Here is a 22144-nt window from a genome sequence, read left to right as displayed (position 1 = left end):
AAGCAGGCCCATAGCAACCTGTATAGAAAGGGGCTTTTTTTTGTAAAATCAACTCAAATACATGATTAAAAAATAATCAGTCACACACCCCTAATCAGTGGATCACCTCCACCCCCCTCCACATTCCGCCCTCTCCCTACCCCTCCCCCGTCCCCTCCCCTCTTCCCCTCCCCTCTTCCCCTCCCCTCTTCCCCTCCCCTCTTCCCCTCCCGAGTAAGAACCCCTTAATTATAGAAGTTAAAATTCTTCTGTTTTTTTGGTTGAGCGCTACATAAATTCATAAATCATAACGGGAATCCTATTATGATTCGAATAGTTAAGAGAAGCTAGGTTCCCTCAACCACTAAAAAAAGGTGGTTGCCACATTATCTAATGAGCTTAAAAGTCTAAAAAATGTACACTTTTTATGTCAAATTTCTATTTATTTCATAGAATTTATTTGAATATCATTAAAAGTTAGGCCACTAAAATTTATATATTAATTGATTCATGCGGGATTCCTGTGGATATGGCAGGAACTCTAAACATGAAACGCCTCGGGTCCCTCGGGTACGCATGCGTGTTTGTTAGCGGGAAAATGGATTCATCCCCCCTCCGGCCCGAAACTTGCCCAAGTCCACCTCTCTTGTCTCCCGCGAGAGGTTCTTATTCATAATACTTAACAAAATTACATAAAAGACCCGACATGATAACATATTCTTTGCTGGTGACCAATGAATGATATTAATTCACATCCAAATTATGTGGGCGGTGCGGCTCACTTAGTAAGCAAAGGAGCCAGGTAACTTTGTAGATCGACTAATTGAGAGAACAATAGAATAGTACTTCGGCCGTTATCTGTTATCACTGATTTAGGGATTAAAATCCTTATATTCTACATATTTTATTGTCTTATTTCAAAACCCAACAGCTTAAGACAAATGTACAACAAGGAAGGTAGAAAAAAAAAACACTAAAAACGTTGCCGCGAAAAAGCTAAGGGAATATTTTGAATTCAAATTTGAAGAGAATTGTACGCGTAAATAAGGATTAACGAACTATTTGCACCTGTTTCTTAGATCTTGTCATTCAAAATTTAATTATTCCAATTTGCATATGCTTGAAAATATGCTGTCCTTATCGTAAGTTCTCGTGCTGACTTAATTTAAATTATAATTCGAATATAGAAAGCCAGCCTGTCCGTGACGGATATTGAATTATACCCAGGCCGAATCACACCTGACTTTTCATTTGAATATTTAAATTTTTTGCAGGCGAAAGAGGATTTTCCACTCACGGTCCATTTATCAATCTATATGTTGAAGTTCTTAATTCATATACAAACATAGTCTCCCTGTGTTTGATTGATTCTATACGTATTCTTTGAAGCACCATTTAGACCTTGTTATGAATAATATAGTATACTCAATTTCTATTTTTTTATCAGGTTATATGTTTAAAATTTAAAATGTTTCACATATCTTTGAAAAATATTCCATATGTGTAACCGAATACCTGATGTTACTAATATCATATCCTTATTCATGTATTATTAATTTCTTGTTTCGTGAGTTGGAAGTTCTCCTTATTGAAGCAAACGCCATCCATATAAGGTCTTTGTTTGGGGTTGACGATGTAAAATTTTCTGTTATCAATAATTGTCAGCGAATGTCACTTAATGTCGTGGTGTGAACAACAATTGCTGAAGTTATGAATATGGAAAAAGAGAATGGCTAAAACCGAACGGTTGGAAATTTCTTTCAATGCGAAACTCGTGGAAGTAAAACATTCGAGACAGATGTGTTTACAGCGGATTAAGATGAACGTAGTTCTAGGTGGTTTCTAGATTGTAAACCCGTCAAGATCATGACACTTCTTGGAGATTGGATGTATACCTCTTGCAGTCGAATTAAAAAGCGAGTGAAAAAACCCGAGGTAGAAAAGGTTTCGTTCATCTTAAGAGGGTAAGTGAAAAGTGAAAATACCGTAATTTATTCAAACACGGAATGAGCCAAGCAGTTAGATTATTCATTACCGCATTTAAGTGTTGTAATACCATTGAATTCTCCTGTTTATTACTAAAGGTTTGATAGAGACTAGCCCTTTCACTGAATCAAGGCAAATTTGTACGTACGCTTTAGTCCTGACTACAATGTAGGATTTCATGTTTTTAGATAATAGGAATTTTACCGTGTTCAATGCTTTTGTCGCTGCTTCCTTATGAGCACTTTTAGTTTGAATCTCACATTTACTTTCAAAAGACGAAAAGAATAAAACAATTCTTTCTTTTTCTTTCTTCCCCTTCCAATTGCAATGATTCATCACCTTAACAATGACACCCTGACTTTTTACTTTGGTAATTCACCCAATTCGGACTTTCATTTTCAAGCCGAACATTCGTATTTTTCAGTGAGATATCAAAGTGAAATTTAAATCATCTTTCTATAGGTAAGTTGCCCCAAGGCATGCGAGAGCTGTTAGAATTTTATCAAAAAAATGGAAAAATGAAAAGACTTCCGACACTAGAATATTCCTTATGTTCGCTAGCAACAAATCGTTTTGGTTTCGAGCCGAAGAATAAAACTCTTGGGTTTATACTTATTCCGATCGTTGTCATAAGCCATTATTTACTGATGTTGTCAACGAGTTTATGATTTTTTTCTTCGAATCTCCGTTTCTCAAACCTGTTTGCTCAGTAGTTTCTTCTCCATGACGTGCGACAGAAACTAAATGCCAACTACTCGACAGTCAACCACTGAAATGGGCTTCATGTCGATATTAGATCAGAAGTATCAAAATCCAGTTAAATAACTCGAACTGACTGAATGATACTGGGCAATTGTAGTCTGAAAGGATGCCAAAAGGAATTGGGGTTTCAGTTTTTATTCGTATGAAAGATGATTAAGCTCTACTAGAGTCATTAAGGAGGTCAAAAGCTGACACCTAGTCTTTCATGTCTTTAGTGGGTCTATCCTTTCGTTCAGTTTTATTGAAAGAACAATGCAAACACTAAGATTAGACTGTCTTAATGAGGAGACAAGCGACATCCATTCGCAAAAGCTGTCATAATTTTCGTTGTGACAGATGGAAGAGAGAACGACCGCTTGAAGATCATTTATTTTGCAAACAATTGGAGCCCTGAAAGCTATCGATCCGTACCCTAAACTAATCAACGAAGAGTTTGCCGTCAAAATTTGACTGCATTATTGACAGAAATTCCCCGTACCGGAATTATTTTTAACTCGATATAAAATCGTAACTTTAATTCGCATGTATTAGTATGTATATTGGAAACACTGATACCACGGCAACGACGATGACTGAATCAAAAGATACTTCCAGAATTATTAAGACAAAAAAAGGATAATTTAAATGTTAGTATAAGCTATAAAAGTTTTAAAGCCATTCAACCAAAAGAGCATAAGAACCGAAGTAAAATATATTTGTTTACTGTGTGCACTATAAAACTAATAGCGAAAATGAAATGATCAGCGGAGACGGTCAGAGTTAAACTGAGCCGTATGGCAAAAAAGTTCATTTGAAGCTAAGGAGCACTATCTTTTAATCATTCTCTTAAACCGCAAGAAAAAAAGCTTAGTAGATTTGCAAAATCTATAAAAGGCGGATAATTTTTCATACAATATCGAGTCTCTTATGAACCTTGAAATGTATGTTATGTTACTATGGTAATAAACAGCGATTTTTGCTATTAACGTTACGTCACGATTGGGTTGCTATTTTTTAGATATGATCGTAACGACCCATAACGTTAAGAGGAAATTTTTTTAACTACCATAATGCTTGGCGACTTTTCTTTCTTATTTAAATTCGTGTTCCAACATGAGAATAGTAAGACAATCGGTACTAACTGTAAATGAACAAAAGAAGGTGTACGAGGGAGTCTGGTATAGTAGAGGTTAATGGCGCCATCACGAAAACGTCCTGTTATAATTGTACTAGCTGCAACATACTTGGTTTGTCCCAAGGCTTAAAATATAGGCTTATATTGTCACTTTTGTCAGTAACTTGGATATCAGGGGAGTGCCGGATTAACGGCCGTATTCTTTTACGGTCTTTTACAATCAAAGGTTTTACAATGAGTGTACTGAGAGGACAAACGAAATTGATCTGGCATGCACTCTATTTATAAGCTCTGATATCTTCCTTATTATTGATTGCGGCATAACATTTCCATAGCAGAAACATATATATTTCAGAATTGTGCTCAGCATTTTAAACGAAAATCGATTTCAGGATCAGGAGAAACGGTTTTGCGCAGAGTGTATACTCTTAGCTAGCTGAAGGTTTGGCACATCTGATGCACAACGGTGAGGCAGACAAGGAGACTAAATATTTAGATTTTTACAAATATGCAGGTTATGCTTAAATTTATAAGTAACAATAAAGTAAATAAACTTTTGAGCAAACAGAGTAGATCTTAGTAGTGCTTTGGTTACGACTGAAACCCGTTATCAAATCCGGCAAGTGAGAATCCTGTTTTTTGTCTGGTTCCGGAAAAAAATAAAATAAAAAGCACAGGAAACCCAAAGCTTTTCTTAAGTATATACAATTAATCTTTATTGTAAGCTTTTTTTCTTTTCTTAATCTTCTTTTATCTTCCACCGCCAAAATTCATAATTAATACTACTTTAAACGGAAAAAGGGATTAGTTTTTGAACAGTATTTATTTACTTTTTTGCGAATTCCAATCTTGCATATTCATGAAGTGGTATGTCGTGTTGCATTATGGGAAGATAGCAGAGGTACGTGTGTTGTGAGCAAAAACCAGACTTCAAATAACTCCTCTAATATTGATTAAGAATAATCTTAGACCTTTTACGAGAGCTCATCGACAGTTCCTGTTCGTACTGGTAGCGTTAAGAGCTAATTCTCGGTATGGGGGACTAGTTTTGTCAGCTCAAAGTAGCCGGCGTTGGTTACGCTCTGTGTTGTCATGGTGGACTCCATCTGTGGTCGCGGATGGACCTCATCGGATATACTGGCTTGGGATGACAAATAGAGCGCTACCACTAGAAATGTAAGCCTTTTTCTTGTTAATATTGCTATTTCTCTATCTTAGCTTATCATAGACTATGTTGGAGCAGTTATGGCTGACCGATAAACGAATTGAGCTGGAGTGAGCCTTTGGAGTGAGAAGGTGCCTTGATAAAGTTTGTCCACTCATTCAGCGTTCTTCTCGTTTTCTGGTCCAAGACTTTGAGCTCCAAATGACTCACTTTTACTAAACTGTTTAGATTTATTTGGACTTGGTATAATGATAGGAAATCGAAAAATGCAGGAAGAAGATTTGTGAGTTTTAACGGCGAATTTTTCGTACCTTGTTTTCACTGTGTTTTCAATAAACTTTCTTTGTTTGTTTTACTTTCCTGTCGACAGTTGGCGCGCTTTTGGCCCGAAAAAAATAAGTTATTTTACACAAACCACTAATCTAAGTATCATCTACGTCTTACTGTTAAAAAAATTCAATTTAGAACGTATTTAGAGCCGAAATTGTTATAAAGAGTTTATTGAAATCTAAATATATTGTCATGTAATTAAAATTATGCACAACCTTTTGTCACGGTTTGTTCGTTTTTATTAAAAACAAGAATTCTTATATTTTAATTCTCCATCTTTAATAGTCCATCTTTTTTATTTCATCATGCTTTCAAGTTAACTGAATTTGTATGAAAAATGAAATGATAGTAAATTAATGTAAACTTAAATTTTTTTAAGCTCATGTAGATCTATGGATTTGTTTTATGAAGTTTATCATGCCTCTGTAGTTATAATCCCATATGTTTGAAATAACTATTTCTTACTGAACATGTTTTCTTTAAGCTTACTTAATTTTAATCTTTTAGTTTTTAGTAAATGTTATAGAAAACAAATTAAAACTGTATGATAGATTGCTACATTGTACATTATTTCATAAAATGGAATTTTTGGCCATGTAATACAAAGATTGTAGTTTAGTCATTCAATCTTATTCATTCATTTGTACTTCAATTCAACCACCAAGTAAATTATGATCCTACGAGGTGATAAAAATGTGCTTATAGAGCGATTTTCAGTTGTACAATCATTTATATGATTAAAAATGTTACACTGGTTATCAACAACTCTTTTGGGATGATGTTTGGAGGGTTTGGTGGATGTTATTTAAAGTGTTTCCATGACATTGTGAAATATGAAGTTTTTGAAAGCATGTACTAATGTTATGGAAAGGGGCATCCACCCTACTTTGCTGCAATGCCAATATATACAATTCTGCATGTATTAATGTTCATGATTGAAATATGAGTAAAATATCTTTAGCAGCTATAGGTAGTATATTAGGTCTTTAACAAACCTTAAAAATGAAGTTTATTTCTGATCATGAGTTGAGTAATCACTATATATAATATCAATAAAGGTGTCACCTCAACTCTCTCTTATGATTGGGCTTTCTGAAAAAAAATATCAAGAAAGATATCCCGCCCTGTCTGATATACTTTCGATATACTTGTATATATATTTGAAATGGCCATAATTTTTGCAAATGGCTGTATATATATATGTATATATATATATATATATATCTATGTATATATATTATATAGCGATATGCAGAAATTCTGATCCTTTTGTACATATATACAAGTATATCGAAAGTATATCAGAAATTATGGATTATCATCGCTGATATTTTTTCAGGTTGCCTATTACTAGGGCTCACTGAAAAAATATCAGAGATAACATCCCATAATTTCTAATATACTTTTGATATACTTTTGTGTATATACGAAAGGATCAGAATTTCTGCATATTGCTGTTTGTGTGTGTACATAATATGATAACTATACTAACAAGATGAATTGCATGATTAAACTTTCAACTATTAATATATGTATTGTTGGGATAGAGCAAATACCACAGAAGGTTAATATACATTTTTGTAATTTTTGTATGTGTAATAGTTTCATTGATTTTTTTATTCAAACCAATGTACTGTAAAAATATTTGTATAGTATGATATGGTTGACAAGTTGTGTTTAAATATTGCTTTATTTATATAATTATAGAAACGGTCTATAAAACAACTGTGTTAAATAATAAAGTCCTAACTACTTTTAGTCATACAAGAAAACCTTCTGCAATTGCTTTTTATTTAATCAATCAACCTTGAATCTTTTAAACATTTCCAACTGTGAAACCAGATTTTTAAGGATTTCCTTAAACAATAGCTTCTATTGTTTGGTAGATGTCTATTGTCGTGATAGAAGTATTGAAAGTGTTAGTCAAGTGTTAGTTAAGTTTTTTACAATTGATTTGTCTAGCAACGTTAACTCTTATATGTTTTCACATAAAATCTATTTCTTGAATACTTTAATTTCTATTTGATTTACTGCATAAATGTCTACACAAATGTCCTTATTCCTAGGTATTTTACCAATAATTATAGGATTAGCCCTGGAATGCTCATAAACAAAGATTTGAATACTGTTGTGTAGATTAATGATTATGATAATTAAATATCTTAAGAGTGAATTTTTATTGTTAGATTCTGTAAAATAATACAATGGTACTTGTTAACCAATCATTAAAATTTTTCAAACTTATTGAAATTTCAACATATGAACTGTTAATTGCATCTTATTAGTAAGAATTCATATGTACAATATCTTTTGAAAACCTCTGAGATATCCCTTATTTTGTTTTATATACTTGGCAAATACATAGAGGTTATGATTTTACTAGCCAGGAGGTCCAGATTGGGAAAAACTTTGCCTGAGGTCTTGAATATAGGACCATTTTCAAAGCAGAGGGCACAGTTTTTCCCTATCTAGATCAACTTTATATCGTAAATTCCTTATCATTTTTATTATTTTTTTCTTTTACACATGCACATTTTCAAGTGTTTTGTTGTTTAGCAAGCAGTTATCCCATACACATGTGTGCTGATGGTATAAGCAGCCAGCATACTAGGTCAAGGTTGGAGGGGAAAAAATTTCCCTGCTCCAACAGCCAATCAGAATGCACTTTTTTTAGGATACCAAAGTGGAAAAAATAACTAAAATTTAAATAATAACTAATAAATGGAATTCAATTCTAATAGAAATTGCCCATTGATTTTTGTGGATTTAAAATTTGTCCCTCCTAGAATGAGAATGCATAGTGACAATACATTTATTAATGCTTGTATTGTACTATCACTACAGTCACCAGTGAACTCACCTACAAATGGACTCACCTACCCAAACTCGCCTATGTATAAAATCAAATTGATCTGTCGGCGAGTTCCCTGTAATTTAGATCAAAACTCAAAACTCTTGAAATAAGTCTTGGTTCTTAACACTTTTTACAACGTTTATTTTCATTTTAGAGTTTTTACATCTCAAACTTGGAAAAAAGTTTCCAAATACCTATAATTGTATCCTTAATTCAAGGTGGCGTAAGTTAAGTAGGTTTCCTCCTCTTGATCCTCTTGATCTTATCCCAAATTTAACAATCTTACACTAAAATTACATTGTACTACAAAATAAACTGAGTTTATAATGTATATTTTACTAAAAAAAACAAAGTTTAAAATAACCTGAATCTGTTTTTTCTCTCGAAACATCTTATACATTTTCTTGCTGCATTCTTCATCACATATCAATGATTTGAGATGCTGAACTCGACTGGAAAATGAGCGGCTAAATTTTCTGGTTTTTGTACACCTAATGAAAAACATGTGTTAGATATGTTTCATGATTTTAGAGGTACTAAACCTTTTAACCTTTTTTTTTTTAATTCCAATTTTCTTGCATACAAACTCTGTAATTTTTGTACTTTTTCTGACCCACCCACCCTTTGGACATTTCAGATTCCTCTTTGGGGGGGGGGGGGGGGAGGGTGGGGATATGGTTAATTTCTGGAACTACACAATACTACTTATTGTAGGGGACTTTGTGTCCTTTTGCTTTATCACCTGCTGTCAGCTGGCTACCCATTGTAAAATGCTTATCAATCTGATATGTAAGAACTACATGTAGTATGTCTTTATCCATATTGGTAGCAGATGTTAAATGAGAATTTCTACTGCATATCTTTCTAGATTATCCTCTCTCTGGGGAACCTAGAATTTCCTATTAGAAACCATATTATGTTAGTCTGGTTAACTGATGTCTACAATATGTTGACATGTGCTTGCCATAAGCTATCGGCTGGTTTGGTATCTAATAGTGTAGCATGAATAATACACATATATAAGGTAGATACATGTGCACTATGAAAGCTTCAATAATGTACATGTAAGTATATGACATACTCTCCTTTCTATGATCTTCAAGTTAGCTCCTCCACAGCTGTATTTTGTTTCACTTGGTGTCTAAGTGTGTTTCCGTCTTACGCATACAATATTTCGGGTTTCCTCCCTCCACAAAAATTAACTTCTAAATTCCAAACGTAATTTCAGTGGATGAAGAGCCACTCTGTAAAAATGCCACCGCTAAATCCTATTTATTATTTATTTATTTATTTTTTGTTACAGTAGTCAATTGTCAAAATAACATTGTCAGTTATAACCTAACTTTACTTGTAATAGATAGTATTCAGAACATAGCCTGAACTTCTTTGGCTTAATAAAGTTAAAAGAAATAATTAACTTTGAGGGATTTTAAGGACAATCATACTGTATACTCTATTAACTAAGATAATTTTAGTCCATACTATAGGAGTATACTGTACATTGTAGTACAAATGTACACATTATTTTGGATAATGTTTGTACAAAAGATTAGAAAAGATTACTTGCAATATACTGATAACATCATTTGTAACAAAGCTTGAAGCAATTTATACTTTTTTAATCTTAGAATCTTCATATTACACCTTTAGTTTCTTGATATTTGACCTTTAATTTTTTCAGTTTTGTGAGTACAAAATGTATTGAAAAACATATTTCACTGGCTGTAGTTATTGTAGTTATTTAGTTATTGATGTTGTATTTTGTTTAACTTACAGCCGTGGCTTTTCATCTCGGGGTGGGTTTGAAAGCCTGTACCCCTTGCCTGAGAAGCCAGAGGAGACATTACCCCTGTCATACCTAGAGACAGTACAAGAGGCTATCAACAGTTATCGTACATCAGATGGCAGTGGCTGCTCATCACCAACAACCGATAACACTAACAGTCTAAATAATAGTCTGTGGGCATCAAACACATGGTCAACAAACACTGGCAATTTAACTGGCAGAAGTAGTGTTTATTCATGGGGAAATGATGATGTAAGTGAAAACATTCATACCTACCATCTCTCATGCTTGTAAATTGCATAAAAGCAATCAGTCATTCACAACTCAATGTAAAGCGCCTTTGATTATATCCATATAGAAAGGGCGCTATATAAATTCATAAATCATCATAAATCATCATCAAACTTGATCCTTCAAATAAAGCCTTTGTTTCTATCAGTGACTATTATTTAATTTCTCAAACTTGTATATATTTTTAACACAGGAATTTGACAGACAAGCGTCAGCTACAGTGCAGCGGATGTTTGATGAGATTAGTCAAATGCTGTTTGAAGGAAAGTTTTTTGATGGTAAGGTCTTCAATATGGCTTAGTGCCTAAATGTATACTGTAGCTTGAGGTTTTGCAACTTATAGCACTATATAATATAGATACAGTGTCTACTGTATGACGTTATTTGTCCAAAACTAGACCATTTTTATGATACTATTTGTTATTAGAGGTTGTTTGCTTCATCTCTCATTAGTCAATATCAACAGTCATGTTTTGATTGTTATAGGGAGCCCACAGCTATTATCAGAGTGCCGGGAATGGTGTACAAAGTTTCCTCATTTAAGGTATGTTCTTTCATCACACTGCTAAAGAATTCACATTTTATCAGGTTTCCATAAGGTGAAGAAAGATGAGCATGAAAATGTTGCTACTTGTCTTATAACATTGTTATGGTACCAGGGTGAGGGACGTTCCTGCTAACCATGCAACAGAAGTTGTTGAGTATACATGCGTTCCTCACAGAGAGCATTGTTACTGTAAAGTGAGCAAGATTAGTGTACAACTTCCAGTGAAGCAGTGTATTGTAATGAGTTGCACGGTTCTGTTGTCTGTTGTTACTGGTTCCTTAGTTCATTATCCAAGGGAATCAAGGGTAGTATAGCAGTAGTGTACTGGCCTACAAGCTAGGGGTCTCATGTTTGATTCCTGGTTTTATCCTCTAATGTGAGCTAAGAGATTGTGAGGCCTCTTTCTTTAAATTAGGTTTAATTGTTTTCTCTAAGTTCTTCAGTTTTTCTTCCTCCACAAAACCTAATATGTTAAATTCCAGTTTGGTATGTGAATTAGCCATGCCTTGACTTTGATGAGCCAAAGTTTGTCTTTAGAAGGGTATCAAAAAAATGTGAAAGTTTAAAATTCAAAGAATATCTTGTATCATTCAATTAGAAAATCAACAAAATCTAGATAGTTTTGCCAGTATTTTTATTTTATGAATAAAGTAAAATTTTATTTGAGGCATCTCACTTCAGTTTTTACTGATATTTCTAATATATTGTATGTACTGTATCTTCCAGAATATGTGGTGATCAGTGTGCAGTCCCTCAAGACCAGGGCACAAAGTACATACCCCTTCCCCCAGATGATCCTAGGGTTTACAATTACCGACCACAGACCTCCGTCCTGGAGGACATGGAAGAGGTTAATACCCTAGATTCACAAGGGTAAGTACAGAATCCATTCAAGAGGAAATGTCCTTTCAATCGACCTTTTCGACGCTAGATTGGATTGTGTTACGGTCACCAAAAAGTTCGGACATTGTTATCGGATTCCCATACAAATTCAGTGACTTTATAGAGAAAATTTAGGTAGATTTCTTTAGTTAGCTATCTTAACAGCAGTAAGAAAAGCTTCAATCAATCTAGAAAAATGATCATTTACTTGTATTTAGAGAACTAACTAAACATTAACCAAGTAAATAGTTCATTTAGAGTCCAGTTTTCCTCTGCACGAAAATCAAGTTCTAAATTCCAATTTAATCATGGAAGGAGGGCCACAGGTTTATTAACCACAGGCTATTAAGCGCTAGCCTCATAAAATAAGGAGGATTCATTTTCTTTTGATGTGTATTAATTTGTTGACTAGAGATGAATATTGTTTTTGTCTTTGCCGTTCAATAGGCTTACAGTTCAAGGAACAAAGATAAAGCCAGCAAGAGTCGATGTGTCAGAATATCAGGACTTATCAGGTGAATAAACAGATTACAAGTACTTCAACTTAGCTCAGCAGTACTACCCTCTCTCACTCTGTACTAGATTATGAAGCAGGGGTCATGGGGAAGAGAAGGGGGGATGGGAGCAACGAGAGAAAGATGGTAATGAAGAGAAGAAAAGGGGATGGGAGTGAATAGGAATGGGAGAAGGAGAAGAGGGGAAAAAGAAGAATAGGTAAACAATGGAAAGGAGTTTTAGTCTAACTATCCATGTTCATGTTTCTAGATTCAGATGAAGAAAACCCACTAGCTGAGCTTGAGGAAGAAATATTTGAAGAAGAAGGAGAGTTTGAAGAATATCTCGCTTATGACTTCCCTGCTTTGTAAGTAAAACCAAAAGAATCTATCCATCCATTCATTCATCTCTCTCTTTTCATTCATTCATTCTCATTTATTACACATTTAGGATCAATATCAGTGTGATAAAGCCGTGAATAAAAACCAGATCAGTGAAGCTACACGATATCATTTCACGGTGAATTGGAAACCGCTATTTTGTCATTTTATCGACCCTAAATGTGTAATAAACAAATTATTACATGTTAAGAGCTTGATAGAGTGACCACAGTAAATCTGTGAAACACTAATTACTAAATAGTACAAAATAGTGTTAGTTAAACAATAGAAAACAATGGAATTTGCATAAAAATGTGCTATTTAGTATTACTAAAGTTTTTAACGGATTTACTGTGGTCACTCTATCTTTTTTATTCTCTCGTTTTCCATATGATATCACTTACTCGCTCGCAGACTCGCTAGTTTGCGATATCATATGGAAACTCGTGAATAAAAAAGATATCAAGCTTAACATGTGACAATATCTATTTATTCATCTGTTTAGTCATTCATTGCCAATTTGTCCATTAAACTATATCCACAAAGCACCAAATATATTATCTGGCTAAGTTTAACTTATATTTTTTTCCAGAGATGAAGAATTAATGGTGCTACGAAGTAGACACAATCGGCATAAAAGGCACTTTAGATTAGGATTTCCTCCTGTTACACCAAATGCCTGTGCACGAGATACTTTATTTAGCCAGATGTTTGACTTACTCTGGGGAGAGGTAGGGTTCACGTCACCTTTTTTTTTCCGTAAAGAGACCTTGTCTAGTTATTTGTCGCTACTTCTTTACTTATTGAATTCTATCTCTCTATCTCTACGCCATATAATTTTACTCTTTTTTTTTTTTTTTTTTTTTTTGTTGCTCTCTTTTTGTAGGTTGTTTTATGGCTGAGGACTCTTTTAGTACAACATTCTCAGAAATTTTTAAGAGGTATATTTTGCATAAAGCGTTTTACCACTGATTTCATTGCAATTGGCTGTTCAAAACAACAGTTGTGAGAGGGAAAGTCTCGATCAGTGCATAGCAATGAAAACTGTGGTTATAAGCACAGGGGCAATAGACTGCTGTCAATCAAATTTATTGTTCGGTACCTTTACATACTCTGAATGACACAGCGTATTGCCTAATTGCCCTGTCCTGACTGTTGTCTTGAATAGCGCATAGCAATGAAACAGTGCTTATAGGCTAAATGTTATGCATGGCTTGGCTGGATATTAAGTAAACTAACCTGCGTGTTTAACAGATAAACCGCTGTACCTACCTGACGCTGTCAGACAACCTGAGCGTGCCATAGATAGTCCTTTACGACCAATATCTAGAGATGTTAGCTCAAGAATCGGTCATTTCCCTTCACAGGTATAATTATTGTTAGTCAATTAAGAGTCCTCACGTTTTCAAAGAAAAATGTTAGACGATTTAACGATTTTCAGGCACTCAGTTGGATTGAGGATTGAGATTATCACTCCATCACCCGCGATGAAGCATAATGGGTGTGGCCCTTTTTAGTTTTAGCAAAAACTGGGATGGAGGCACGAAGTCACTTCACAACACATGGTCACAACAAATTGAAAATTTAATTCCAAAAGGAAGACTTATTATCACTCTTTTGTGGAAACTTGGGGAGGGGGGGGGGGGGGGAAGAAGGGGGGAGAAGGAGCACGGGCCAGGCCCCTTTTAACGGTACGGCCAGCAGCAGAAGCATTTTCAACAGAGTGGGGAAGTGTTATCCCTGTGCCCAATCCCACCCCCCCCCCCCCCCCCCTTCCTAGAGGATCAGGCCAGTGCTGTAGTTACCTCAAGGAGTAATGTGGATTTTACTGTCCCAAGAGAGGGGGGCGTACGACATAGGCCCTTTTTGAAAACTGTTTGATATCCTTGTGTCTTCAGTTTCGCTTACGAACGTCGACAAGTCTAAACCCTCCGCTGGACGTCAAGGGTCTTAAAGACGTTATGATGATCAAGTCACTAGCATTACAGCACAGAGCACCATCTGCAGCAGCCATACAGTAAGTAATACTTTCCCTTTACTCCAACTAAACTTTTTCTTCTGAAAAGAAACCCGTCTAGATGTAATATATACAGCCATAGCTACTCTCCTTGTTATATCATTTTACCTTATAATATACTTCCATAAATCGAGATGTACTTTATTGTTTTTACAGCCCTATTGATAGTCGGGAAGGAACACCCTATATACAGGTAAACGATGATGGATGTTTTGCTAAAGTCTTTTTGCGTAAATCGAGGTTAAATGTCCAACATTTTTCTCTGTCCGCTGTTTTTATAGGGAAGACCGGGATCCAGTAGTACTGTGGCCTCACGAATGTCTAGATTTGGACGTGTTCCTGACAATTTTTTAAATCGCATGGCGTCCGCAAAGACCAGAAGGTACGTAAAGAAATAGAAAACGTTCGCGCGAGCTGTGTGCAGTTATAGAGCACGCAGGGGTTGGCAGAATACGAGAGACGTGTTAGGAGAAGAACGACAAGAAGCAGAGTGCTTCTTCACAATTCTAGAGTGCTCTGCCAATCAGGCAAGTTCGTTATTTCTTTTATAAGATATAAATTACAATAACCTTTATTTTGGATACGAATGACGCAACTGAAAATATGTGCGCGTTCTTTGTGCCCTGATAAAGAACGACCTTCTAACCAATCAAAACGCGAGATTTATAATGGTAATTATTTTATAGTAAAGAAAAAGAAAACGTGGGCGCGTGCTGTGTGTAGTTGTAAAGCATGGGGTGGGCACTAGACAACACTACTCGAGTGTTCTGCCAGTCCATAATTGCTTAATAACTTCACACAAAACAGCAAGCAAATTTGTTATTTGTTTTATGAAATGGATATTAGATTTTGGACACGAATGACGAAATAGAAAGTGCGGGCGCATGCTGTGTGCTCTCATAATCCACATGCTTCCGAACCAATCAGGACGCGAGAATTACAACAGTTATTTTATAAATGGGAATAAATAATTCCAAAACTCTTGTATTTAAATAACCATCGAACCATCAAATGCTTTCTTCCCTCCTTTTTAATCTGCTGTCTTGGCTTACCAATTCTAACAGGAATCCCGCGAGTCAAAGGCTGGCACCTTTGGAACGCGAAAGACCCAAAACACCTAATACACAGGTAAGATAGTCTTGCATTGACTGCTGCTTAGTGTAAGCGTCGTTTGCACGTCAGTTCTGCGCCCGCTAAGTTATCGTTCAGCGGTAATTAGTGAAAAAGCGTGGAATGGAGTATTAAAGAATGAAACCAACGAAACTAAAAGCAAAAAAGATAAATTTTACAATTCTCATTCATTTCTTTCGTTTTTCTATTTCGACAGGAGGATGTTAAATGTGAAATCGTACGTGGAACTAAATTGTAAGTACATACTTTTGGATCGTTGCATGTAGAATTGAGGATACGCTGCAAGGGAACGGGGGGAAATTTCGAGGTTGCGTTCGATTGCAGTCCTGTGGCGCATTGTAGGACTGTTTAGGGGACATATTGTTAAGACGGCATCTATTTCGTCCCATAAAACAGACACCAACTCGACTCAGTTTTTTCCTCACCCTCCGACTGGCTAATATCTTTAACTGCGCTTCTCTTGAGAATACCAATACATGTTTTCGTTATAAAAACTAGCTAAATCACATTCACTACAATGTACTTCAATTTTGTTACAGATTACCAGGTGGAGAACGATTGACATCCCCACCACACCCCCTCAATACCTCATCTCCCCAGCCATGGGGGGCTAGGAATGGTACGCTGCCTCCACTAGAAAGAACGGTATCATATGGTGAAAGTACTGCAGCGGTGTCTACTTTAGTATCAGCGTCAACTACTGGATCATCTAATCAAACATTACATTCTGCTGCTAGAAGTAGTGCGGTAAGGACTGATCTCTGATTATTTTATCTTATTTAGACGTTTCGTCGGGTACTGCGACCTTCATCAGATGTTTTACAGCCAAACTAAGAAAAACGTGAACACCTAAATATGTCTGGAATGTTAGCCATCGTGTTCTGACCAATCACATGCAACAGTTAATTAGTGAAGAGATAGAAAACGCGCGCGCGTGCTGTGTGCTGTCATAGAGCACGCGTGCTGTGTGCTGTCATAGAGCACGCGGGGGTTGGCAGAACATGAGAGAAGGGTTAGGAGAAGCACGACGCGTAGCGGAGTGCTTCTGGACACTTCTCGAGTGTTCTGCCAATCCCCAAGTGCTTTATGACTGCACACAGCACAGCAAGCATGTTATTTATTTCTTTCATAAAATACAAATTACAATGATAGATAGGAATGACGCAATGGAAAGTGCGCGCGCGTGCAATGTGCTCTCATAAAGCACGCACTCCAAACCAATCAGAACGCGACATTCATAACAGTTATTTCATAAAGATGTATTCATTCTCGCATGCGATTGGTCAGAACACGATGTTTAACATTCTAGGCGGTTTTCTTAGTTTGACTGTAACATGATATGGTAATAAATTGTTATAATGTATTTTCATGGAGGGCATTGAAATGTTGTATATCGGTCTCTTGAATTTCATGGTAACACACCATTTGGTTGTTTGGTGTTTGTAGAGATGAATGATTGTTAATTTTTGTGATGAAAGATTGAATGTGACAACTTATATAACAGTATTCACATTATTCATAGTATTGGTCGTTTGGTTGCTAAATAATGTCTTAACTGTGTTCCCTTAACAGAAAGCTAAAGTCCATTTTAATGTTCGTGCATCCAGTGCAGCCACAGATGATTCAAGGTAATAATCTGCGTTTTGTAAAATTGGGTAAAAAATTATTGAACCTACTGAAAGAAAGAGAGTATTAATAAGCCTTTTCATAGTTTAAGAATCGATCCACTGCGCATGCGATTTTATCCCGAATTTCTCACCTTCTTTTGTCTAAACCTTCTTTTGTTCTTAATTAAACAAAAGAAGGCGAGAAATTCGGGATAAAATCGCATGCGCAGTGGAATCGATTCTTAAACTATGAAAAGGCTTATTGTACTGAAATAAAACCAATTCATCTGTTTTCCGTAGGCGGAGTTTACGAGAAAGAGCACCAGTGTTCTCTGAATCCCGGCCAAACACAACTCATTCGTTTCGAGTAAGTTAAATATTGCTGCACTTTTTATATTTTGATTGCAACTGTCTCAATACTATCAAAACGAGTATTGCGGGTCATGTAAGTCTTGCTGAGAAAATGGGTTGAACTTGCTGTCATGGAAACGCTCATGACTGACGTCCATGAATACTCGATTTCCCAACTTGCTGTCATGGAAACGCTTATGACTGACGTCCACGAATACTCGGTTTCCCAACTTGCTGTCATGGAAACGCTTATGACTGACGTCCACGAATACTTGATTTCACATTCTCGCTGGTTTCCGTTATTTTTTGCCTCCTGCACATGAAAACAAGGAGACTTTCGCAAAGTCCTTTGTCTCCGTATTACTTCACGCGTGCTAAATAAAACACAGGCAGCCCAATCAGAACCACGCCCTGGACGAACGAAGGCCTTTTCCAACTTGTTTCCCGCCAATTCTAGCCACCCAAAAATTATGCTCGCGCTCTTTATCAACGCACGAAAATTTAGCGCGCGCTTCAGAAATACACGCCATTATTGGCGCGAGACGCAATTGGATATCCTAAATGAGGAATTAAGTCCACCTCTCTCAACTTCGATTTTATACCCAATTCGCTCGTAACTATGTGAGTCTCAGAAAGGTTGTTTTTGAACAAGTTAGCAAATAAGTTATATTCTTTATACCTGTCCTTTCCTTTGGTTTTAACCTAGTTTGTATATTTGCTTTCAGACTGATACGCCCAGTGCTAATGCAAACAACCGTCGGTTATCAACACCAATGAACAATTTTAATCATAGCAGAGGAGTACTGGGAACTAACCGACAACCGCTGGACCTGGGTGGTATTACAGGTGTTAGTATGTCAATCTCTGCTGGGCCACCAGGCAGTGACCTTCATACGTCACATAGTGGTCACCATGGTGATAGCAGAGGGATCTCGCCAATCAGCGACGAGGCCGACGAAGTAGAGAGTTATTTCGGTAAGTTTATATAGAAGGGGATCATTTAACTTCTCATGTTTTGTTTGATAATTTCCACACCTCAATAGTTCTCACTTCGACAAGTAACACAAATAACTCGCCTGCCGAAACAGTACGCACATTGATATTCCAGAACATAACCTCGGGCTCCGAAATGTCATTCACTTCCGCAATTACACGTACTTCAACAGGCAACCCAAAACAAACTCGGCTTCCGAAAGAACACTCAATTCCACGCTTCATCAAAAACAGTAGCTTGTTTTTATAAACAACAAGGACTTCACAATGATCACCAAACCATGATTTTGTGAAGCTTTTCTTGACGTTATCTTGTTTTTGTTTGCAGGTCACGCCGGCCACCAAAGACGAGGGAGACTGGGGACTATAAGATAGCATTAGCTTTAAATTTCCTTCTAATTTAATATTTAATAGATTTAAATATATTTTTACACTAGTTCTCTATAAATTACGAAAAATTTATAAGGGGAACACAAATCGTACTTGAGTAAGTCATGGACCAAGGACCTCTGAAGATGAACTTAGTTTTACAGTGCTTCAAAGCTAAATAGCACGTGCAGGATCGAAATCGGGCTTAAAAGGAAGTCCAACAAAGCCGTTTTTTCATGACATTGTCAGAAAATAAAAATTTTCCAATCACACTCGCCTGAGAAAAAGACTGGGTCGTATTGGCGTTGCAGTGCACTGTTGGACTCTTTAAGGGGATAAAATATAAGCCATCTTTAAGATGTGTCCCCTTAAACAGCCACACAATGCACTGAAATGTCAACTCGACCTAGTTTTTCCTCAACCTTGGAATATCCAATAGGCGCGTGTGATTGAAAAGTTTTTATGCGACGTTTGGGCACGAGGATATTGCTTCGTAATAAAGGTAGTCATCTTTGTCACTCTTCTAGCTGGTAATATCCACAAAATGAAACACAAATGATACAGATGTAGCTACGCTGAATTCCTTTGGGTTCTGTCTTTAGAGTTTTGGGGCTCCTAATAGACCTTTATAGCTCGGGCGTACTGTTTTCCCATTTCACACCACATGTCATTCCCTAGAGTATCATTTCTTTGTTTACATGCTGCGTATGAGAAGTTGCGGGAATATGGATACAACTCAAACAAAGGATCTTATTCCCAAGAGAATTACAAGTGGTCTGAGATGGGAAAACTTTACTCCCAAGGTAAGAAGGTCTAGTTTGGCAGACTCGCAAAGGGTGCGCGCAAAGGCAAAAGATGTTGGTTTACTTGGTTAATCACTCTGAACTGTTGCTTCCAAAGGGGCGCGCCTCAGTGTGTGGTATATTATCATGGTTCTCTTTATACACATCATGGCTCTCTTTATACACATCACGCACGCCATATATCCGTGACACAATAGGCCTCTTTCGCTTGGACGTAATGTTTGTCCATTTCTGACCACGTGTCATTCTCTTGAGTATCATTTCTATTCTCAAAGGAATGACGTGATCTGAAGTGGTCTATTGACTTGCTATGTACTGCTTAATCTAAGAGTATTTAGTTATCAAAAAGTTAGTTGTCAATTAACTAAGAATTACTCAGACATGAACCAAACAAAGGTGTTTGCTTTTGTTCCCAATATTCTGCTCCACTAATATCAAATATTTTCGTACTGCAATTAGACAATACATCTTTGATTTTGTTTCACATATATATGGCATGCATCTTTTCTAGGAGACTTGGGTTCGGGTTTCACTATACCGGACGAATTTTTACCCGGACAAAAAGATGTTTAAGGGTTGCGTTCACACGGGACTGAGCTATCCGAACAAAAATTTGTACGTCTAGCCGTGCAAATTCAGATTCCTTTCCGTGTAAATAGAACGTACTTTTTATAAAATGACGGTTCCGCGATGCAAACGGTATGTACAGGTCAAATTTTTGACCGGTTAAGATTTCGTCCGGTGCCGTATAATTTGCATGTTCAAAGAAAAGTATAATTCCATGCACCATATATATCCTAGTTTACCAAGACTAGAAACGAAACCCGATAACTAAAATAGCAGTTCATTGTACTATATAGAAACCCTGTAGTCCCTTTGCTTTATTGGCATGTATGAATACATCAGACTAAATCAGACTATGGGAAAGAAACTGCTGAAAGTAGTGTAAGTCACGTGACTATTAGACCGCTGATATTCTTGATATTTAATTCTAGTACCACTTCAATGGTATTTCAAGAAATAAATTCTCCAAAATATGCTTAGAAAAGACTAACTTTTACTTTAGTTTTATCTTAGTTATGCGTGAGGCAATATGCCAACGTCAAATAACCTAATTCACCCTGTTTTCCCGTTGCAGACCGAAATCGTTTGCCCGCCCCCCTAGAGTATCATTTCTTTGTTTGACGGCTGCGCATAGAAGACATGAATATGGATATAGATTAGACACACTTATTCTCAAAGGAATGATATACGTGAGCTGAAATGGGAAAACGTTGCACCAAGACGAATTAGTTAACAAATAAAACAGCTTTTTCCGTGCTCCGTTCAGTAATGAAGCACTTAGGAAGCGCCGTAAGCACGAAAGAAGTGTAAGGAGAAGCACGAGCCGTGGGCGAGTGCTTCTCACACTTCTTGACTGCTTACGGCGCTTCCTAAACGCTTTATTACTGAACGGAGCACGTAAAAAGCTGTTTTATTCGTTTTATCATATAGTTACTAATTTTATTTGGGTATTGAATTTATTTACGCAAAAAGAAAGACGGTTACAGGATCTAGCAGCACTTCGCGCGCGCGGCTGGCGTCAGCACTGTGCTCCGTTCACTAATAAAGCACAGTTTTCGACCAATCAGCGCGAGCGTACTATCCCAACTATATAATAAATATATTAATATAATAAATGCGCCATAACTTGTACAACTGTTGCTACCCGCTTTTCAAATTAATCGATGTTTTGTGTTTGGTGGGGTGTTACGTTGTGGAAGTTGAACGAGCAAATTGATGGATTTCACCCAACTGTTAAAATGCGTCTGTTACAATTGTTGGTCAAACACCGTGAACTGCTGTCAATTTGTCAGAGAAATGGCTATAAAAAACAGCTCATTCAGCTAGATTATTTCTTTTTCTTGTGCTCATTCAGTTGCTGGGTGTTTGAGAAATGAATGATTAGTGACGTTTACAGTGCTGTACGCGGCTGCATATCATACATCAAATCCTTCCTACACCCTCTCCTTCTGTCCGTCCCACATTCAGATGTCAAAAATCACTTACGTCTTCCTGCCTGGATGTCGTGGAACCCTGGAACGCCCTTGATGGAGGGATCGGCTTTAGTGGCCTAAGCGACATCTTTTACAACCGGTCAGATTGCCCGTCTACCTTGTCATCGCTCACTAACACTGTGAAAGGCGCTTATCAGTTGGTAAAATAAAGCAGTCGATCACCCATACCGCATTGCGTTGCAAAGTTTACGCCCGTCTAGATCTATGCTAACCTGCGTAGCGGGCTAAATGGAATGTGGGTTGCA

The 22144-nt window shown here is 36.6% G+C and overlaps 1 protein-coding gene across 3 annotated transcripts; it reads left to right on the top strand.

The window, feature by feature from the left end:
* Positions 1-1590: 1590 nt before the first annotated feature.
* LOC116298105 (protein FAM149B1) lies at positions 1591-20258 on the top strand. 3 transcript variants are annotated; one of them, XM_031706475.2, is made up of 20 exons: positions 1591-1943; positions 9967-10228; positions 10461-10545; positions 10754-10811; positions 11541-11687; positions 12144-12211; positions 12462-12558; positions 13164-13302; positions 13458-13512; positions 13826-13938; positions 14470-14588; positions 14745-14781; positions 14870-14970; positions 15653-15716; positions 15916-15953; positions 16259-16466; positions 17292-17347; positions 17627-17693; positions 18403-18652; positions 18999-20258. In XM_031706475.2, exons 1-20 carry the CDS (start codon positions 1846-1848, stop codon positions 19043-19045), a joined length of 2109 nt encoding a protein of 702 aa, XP_031562335.2. In that variant the 5' UTR covers positions 1591-1845; the 3' UTR covers positions 19046-20258. The 3 variants fall into 3 exon arrangements, with proteins under 3 accessions (XP_031562335.2, XP_088887641.1, XP_088887640.1); XM_089031515.1 differs by lacking the exon at positions 1591-1943 and adding an exon at positions 4724-5017; XM_089031514.1 differs by lacking the exon at positions 1591-1943 and adding an exon at positions 9158-9254.
* The last annotated feature ends 1886 nt before the right edge of the window (positions 20259-22144 follow it).

The sequence above is a fragment of the Actinia tenebrosa genome, unplaced genomic scaffold, assembly GCF_029948245.1.
Source record: "Actinia tenebrosa isolate PJP-AT-01 unplaced genomic scaffold, QUT_ActTen_1.0 PGA_scaffold16__25_contigs__length_10494907, whole genome shotgun sequence".
Lineage (NCBI taxonomy): Eukaryota > Metazoa > Cnidaria > Anthozoa > Actiniaria > Actiniidae > Actinia > Actinia tenebrosa.
This window is presented reverse-complemented; position numbering and strand designations above follow the sequence as displayed.

Coding starts and splice junctions, on each gene's coding strand:
- LOC116298105 (XM_031706475.2), top strand. CDS start 1,846: ATGACACTTCTTGGAGATTGGATGTATACCTCTTGCAGTCGAATTAAA. Junction 11,688..12,143: donor AATACCCTAGATTCACAAGG/GTAAGTACAGAA, acceptor GCCGTTCAATAG/GCTTACAGTTCAAGGAACAA. Junction 17,694..18,402: donor ACACAACTCATTCGTTTCGA/GTAAGTTAAATA, acceptor ATTTGCTTTCAG/ACTGATACGCCCAGTGCTAA.